This window comes from Beauveria bassiana, assembly GCF_000280675.1.
Source record: "Beauveria bassiana ARSEF 2860 unplaced genomic scaffold BBA_S00007, whole genome shotgun sequence".
In the NCBI taxonomy this organism is placed as follows: Eukaryota; Fungi; Ascomycota; class Sordariomycetes; order Hypocreales; family Cordycipitaceae; genus Beauveria; species Beauveria bassiana.
The window spans coordinates 238,518-244,517 of record NW_007930842.1 but is presented as its reverse complement, the minus strand read 5'-3'; the positions used below and the strand labels follow the sequence as shown (position 1 = coordinate 244,517).

The 6,000-nt window shown below is 49.6% G+C and overlaps 2 protein-coding genes across 2 annotated transcripts; both read left to right on the top strand.

The window, feature by feature from the left end:
• Positions 1–1,253: 1,253 nt before the first annotated feature.
• On the top strand, positions 1,254–2,619 carry BBA_03291 (MFS monocarboxylate transporter; the record flags this gene model as incomplete). Its single annotated transcript, XM_008598388.1, has 2 exons — positions 1,254–2,060; positions 2,119–2,619. The coding sequence occupies 2 exons, from the start codon at positions 1,254–1,256 to the stop codon at positions 2,617–2,619; spliced, it is 1,308 nt and encodes a 435-aa protein (XP_008596610.1).
• A 1,411-nt stretch (positions 2,620–4,030) lies between these two features.
• On the top strand, positions 4,031–4,573 carry BBA_03290 (uncharacterized protein; the record flags this gene model as incomplete). Its single annotated transcript, XM_008598387.1, has 1 exon — positions 4,031–4,573. The coding sequence occupies one exon, from the start codon at positions 4,031–4,033 to the stop codon at positions 4,571–4,573; it is 543 nt and encodes a 180-aa protein (XP_008596609.1).
• Positions 4,574–6,000: the final 1,427 nt, after the last annotated feature.

The window sequence follows — 6,000 nt, the reverse complement described above, 5'->3', positions numbered from 1 at the left end:
TTTTCTCTTACCGGCAGGTCCAGCATCCGGTTCTCACTCTAGGGGCCCATTGTCTCTTTCGAATGGTTAGTCGTTGTTGTAGCGAGGCTGCGGCTTCGGGATCTGTTGATTGAGGTGGAGAGTCCATGGTTCGCGGGACGCACGCGCCACGACAATTTTATTTAGGCGAAACGGCCGCCACGCCAAGGCCGCATGGGCTATCGGCTAGTACCTAGATATCAAAGATGTCAAATCAGCTGTGAGGTAACGAGTGCCGTGTACGAATATGGAATCCGCAGCGTCTAGACAGCCAAGTTGTTCAAATGATGATAAGAGTGGGAACTTGAATGTCTCATGAGATTGCAGAGGTGTTCGTTCATCCTACTACCCCACCCACTCACTGGTCGCAGTTGGAAGGCAGCCTTCAGCTGCCAAAATTGTGCCAGCCTTGTCTGACATGTCCAAAAAAGACTGATTTTCATCACATCAAAGATGGGACCAAAACAGTGAGGTTCTTTTGCTTCTGGTTGCCCTTGGTCTTATGCTACACAACTCAGCCACTATACGTGGCAAACGGCCCTAACAACTCTGCAAAAAGCTTGTCTTAAGCAGTGTCGTAGAGACTTGTACAGAGAAGCCGTTTCAGAGTTTTTATTCCAATGACAGAAGTCAAAAGAAAGGGAGAACACACAAAGGACCAGAATGCAAAAATATGCACCAAAGCAATGACTACCAGGGGACAGAAATCTCAAGATGCCAAGTCTCAAGACCACCTGTAAGAGCCCCCACGGTTAGGCTCCCCGCAAAGTCTTGGCGGTATATTTGTTGCACACGCAGTTCTATATAATAAAGACTAGCAACACAGCGCGCCCTTTTGGTAGTTTTTTTCACAAGTACAATAGTCATTGCTGAAACTCTAAACTGCATCGAATCCGATGCCATTTCAATCACTTTATCAGTAATACTAATCGCAAAGTCACCATAATCGAACCCATCGTCGCACGTCCATCCAAGACGGGGCGATACCCGCTTTACCCCGGTGAAAAGAGTCACAGCGGAGCCGGAACCCCGAAGCCGCCGCACGACCGCACTCGGCCGGTATAAATGTTTTTACCCACCTGTCATTTTACATCTTAGTCATTGTGAGTCGAATCAGCGCCTTCCCGATGGGTTATATGCTGCTCTCATCTGCGGGCAAAAAAAAAAAAGGTAGGAAGATGCGAGGAATGCTCAACAAAGTCCCGGGACCAGATGCATAAAAAACAAAGCCGAGAATGGCAATAATATCACACGATAGTGGCGCGAACGCCACAATAAATAGCAAAGAGCAGAGTCCAGAAACACAGACGCCCAGCAGCACGCCCGTCATCAGAACGCCACAACCACCACCACCACCACCACCAGATGGGGGATTGACGGCTTGGCTGCAAGTACTTGCCGGCCACCTCATCGTCTTCAACACCTGGGGCTACATCATCAGCTTTGGCATCTTCCAGCCCTACTACGAGCAGCAGCTCGCGCTCGACCCTTCTGCCGTGTCCTGGATCGGCAGCGTCCAGATCTGTCTCGTTCTCCTCGTCGGCGCCTTTTCCGGACGCCTGTTTGATGCCGGCTACTTTAGGCAGATGCTCGTCGTCGGCGCGCTCCTGCAGCTCGTCGGCATCTTCGCCGCCAGCGCGGCCACGCGGTACTGGCAGCTGTTCCTGGCGCAGGGCGTCTGCCAGGGACTCGGCTGCGGCGCCATCTTTGCGCCCACAGTGGCCAACACGTCGACGTACTTTGCGACGAGGCGCACCCTGGCCATTTCGGCGAGCGCCTGCGGCGGCGCCACGGGCGGCATCGTGTTTCCGCTCATTGCGCGGAATCTGCTGCACAGTATCGGCTTTGGCTGGACGATGCGCATCATGGGATTTGTGGTCTTGGCCGTATATGGCATTGTGCTGGTCTGTGTGCGGACACGGCTGGCTCCGCGCAAAGCAGGGGCGTTTATTGACACGACGGCTTTTCAGGAAGCGACATATATGCTTTTTGCCATTAGCATGTTCATAACGCTATGGGCAACTTATTTTGTGTACTTTTATGTAAGTGCAATTGCCCGGCGCCGGCTACATGCCCGTACTAAATAAAATCAACCATTAGGCCCGCGCATATGCCGTCAATGTGCTCAAGGGTTCGCAAGTCGACTCTTTTAATATGCTCATCGTCATCAACGCCGTTGGCATCCCGGGGCGACTTGTTCCGGCATATCTGGGCGACCGGTACTTTGGCGCAGTCAACGTATTCTTACCCACAGTGTTTGCCATGGCCGTGTGCGTCTACGCATGGATCGGCGTAAAAACCATCACGGACGAGTACATTTGGATCATATTCCTGGGCTACTTTGGTGCCGGCATTCAAGGACTCTTCCCGGCGACACTGGCCGGCCTCACCAAGGACCTCAGCAAGAGCGGAACGAGAATCGGCATGATATTTAGCGTCGTGAGCATAGCCGCTCTGACTGGACCTCCGCTGGCTGGAAAGCTGATTGACGTGAGAGGCGGGAGCTACCTTGGTGCGCAGCTCTGGGGAGGCACATGCCTGGTCGTTGGTGGCTTGATACTGGCTGCTGCGAAATTTTTCAGCGTAAAGGAGACGGTTTGATCGTGGAACATGTTCAGCGAGTTGGAGGAATGCCACAGTTTGAAATGACCGTCATATAGATCAATGTAATAGGCGTAGCTCATCGTAAGTCCTAAGTGAGCCTTCCGAATCTGTGTGCGGTACATATGTGTTCCCCACCACATGCTTGGGTGCATTGCCTGCTATGTATCACCACGACAAAGTCTTGGGGTAATGTAGCTGAACGTTTTTGAGATGCCATCGGCGGCTGTCGTTCTCTTGGCAGTTGCAATCTGTGACTGGGGTTTCATAGAGGGGCTAAAACGGCAAACGTAAAAGCCTATTCCTCGTATTATGAAAGGAATGGGCCGCTGGGACTTGCGACTGAGTCGTCGTCGTCTCATGATGACGGCCTTGGAGTTGGCAGTGCCAAGAGTGCCTAGCTTTCGTCTTAAACCACCTAGGTGGGGCTGATCACTTACACAAAACACATCATTCGCGCGCTTACCATGGTATGTGGCGCCGAGAAATCCTTTCTAATGACGTATATACCTCTAGCAGCACTATGTTACATACATCTCGTTCTATGGCGGCATCTGCAGCGACAGGTCCTTGCATAACGAGTCTCTGCTCTGGTTAGAGCCGCGCCACTGGCGGCCCTATGTGCCACTAGTGATGAGCTTACCGCGGCTCAGGGGACTATGCTCTCTAAGTGAAGGACGTTGTTCGTGAATCAGTCGTCCGTCTCCAGGCGGTAAAGTCACCATTCTTATTAAGTCACGAGTCAACTCCAAACCGGGCCCTCGGCCAAGACGTGGGGATAGCCCGTAACAAACAGTATGTGAGCTGGACTATAGCAGCTAAAGAATTAGTTGAGATTTATTTCGTAAAATTTGGGCCTGATTCTGGAAAGCCAGGCAGTGGTTTCCAGGGCAGATACCTGTCGAGGCTCATCGGCGGTCCCCTTGGCTGTGGGTTGTGTGGCTCCTCTAGTAGTTAGCCGCGCGCTGTCGAGCCGCCCGTCTTCGGTCTAGAACTTGTTCAGTGTCGAGTTTTACTTCTATAGGGTGTATCGATATCCGTGCTCAATTATATACTCGAAAAATCGAGATGCAGACTGGCTTTTTACGGGCACAGATGTAGGGATCGGTATACGTATGCATTTTTCGTATTCTATATAGCCCAACACTTATAGCATCTTACTGTACGATATTTCTTGAAAAAATGCGAGAATTCGTATTTTGTCTGTATAGAGCTGTTCTATAAAGACGGCGCTTTTCCTTCTCGCTTTCTCATAAGCTCAAGTTTACAGCCTCCAGTTCACTACCTCAATTTCACAACCCCCAATTCACAACCTCAAGTTCACGACCGCTCTTGTGTCCAGACTCACACTTCGCCTTACTACCAGCTTACTACCAACTTTTTCTTTGAAACCTCCTCATCTGCATTCGGCATGAAGTCCTACATCGCACTTGCCTATCTTGTCGGTGCTGTTCTTGCAGCCCCCCAGCCTGCTCGCCCCCAGCTGCAAGATGTGCCTGGCGGCCCGAAGCCCTTTATTGAGAAGCCCGCACCTAGCCAGGCCTGCATTCGCAGCGATGCTACCCTGTTAGACTCTACGGTTCAGACTGAGGAGTGCCTTGGCACCTATCATTACTGCTATGCCGAAGTTTACGAAGATAACGGAGAGCACTTTGCCGACTGGGAGGCATGCTTACAGTCCCGAGGCAAGGCCCTTAAGACCAATGAGGAGACTGCACCCCCCCAGCAGCGGGGTGTGGCTGTTGGCGGCTCCAAGCCCTTTATCGAGAGGCCCGCCCTTAGCCTGGCCTGCACTAGCAAAGATTTTACCCTGATGGAATCTAGGATTCCGACTGAGGAATGCCTTGGCACACGTGCTTACTGTAATGACGAGTATTACATTGATAACGGAGAGGACTTTGCCGACAGTGACGAATGCCTTCGGTCCAGAGGCAAGGACCCCAAGACCATTTAGGAGGTCGCAGATCCCCAGCAGCAGCATGTGCCCGACGCGTTCAAGCCCCTCTAAGGGACGAAGCTGACGCGGCTATGCAGCAGGCCAAGGACAAACTTCAAGAAGTCTGGGGAGAAATCGAGAGGGTTGATATCGAGCAAAGTTCACACCTTGGAGATCGGCTTATTGGAATCACTCAAGTTTAGTACCATTAGTAGTATATTTTAAGTCTATAACTATATGATATATATATAGATTATATATTTTGATGTTCTATAACCATCTTGAGTTTTAAGATTTATAGTATCTCGCCTGTCAGCCAGCTGCCATAGTATGGTACTATGGTAGTATGCTATAAGAGTAGGCTATAGTAGGCAAAATGTAGCTCACTCGTGCTAGCCGGCTGCTGATATGTGGCTATTTATAGCTGGATATGCATCCTTTAGTCGTGACTCTAGTATTGGATAGGTGCAAATAATACTATTGCGTAAAACATAAAATAGCTAGCGGCCAAATTATAATTTTGTTTGTTTACCTGCGAAATATTGACTGTTAGAACCAAACTCAACACAGCTCGGTATCAAATGCTGCCACTCGTCGTCCGCTACAAGTGGCGATATGACGTATTTTTTCGCGTCTATTCTATCTAATAGATCATCCATCTGTGGACAGATGGCTTCGAGTGCATCGATTTCATTATCCAGTATTTGCCTTCACGTCCAACCTAATGCTTCGACATACCAGCTAGGATTTTGCGCAATGCAAACATTCTCAAACGCTTTCCGTACCTGTTAAGGCACGTATTTAGAATCTTTTGCTGCTTCCCATGCCATTCTTTGACCAATAGCAACGATGTATGATCGGCATCGAGGCAGCACTACCGTGTTAAAAAGTCAAGCATGTTCAACCTTAGAACCAGCCGCTTCAAGGTAACTCTCAAGTTCACATAACAAACCAATCTCGTATCACGCGAGATTCGACCTTGCATCTCTCGCTTCGTGCAACTTATACTTACCTGTCAATAACTCGTATGTCAGTCCTGGGTTACAAAGTATATTAGCGACCAAACTCGGCATATTCGACGACTTCAATATCTGGCACCTACGTAGACACAAAACGTGAACATCTCCCTCACCAACCGCGTTCGCAGCAAAAGATAAGTACATTTCAGCAATTTAATTATGTCCATAGTAGCCTCGCCAGCCACACCTCTCGGACAGCTCCGACAAGAGCGCAAAGTGATATATCACGACGGCTTTATAAACAATAGCGATTCCCCGTCACAAATGTAAGCTAATACTCGGATTTCGAAAGATGTCAATACACCAATCCGTCATTACTCTTAATACTTCGCCAGCGGCGAGGCTTTGCAAAATAGGGCGATACTATGTGCTAAATGAAATAATAGGGACGCGTCCCATCTGCGAGTTTTATTATACCATACGTCG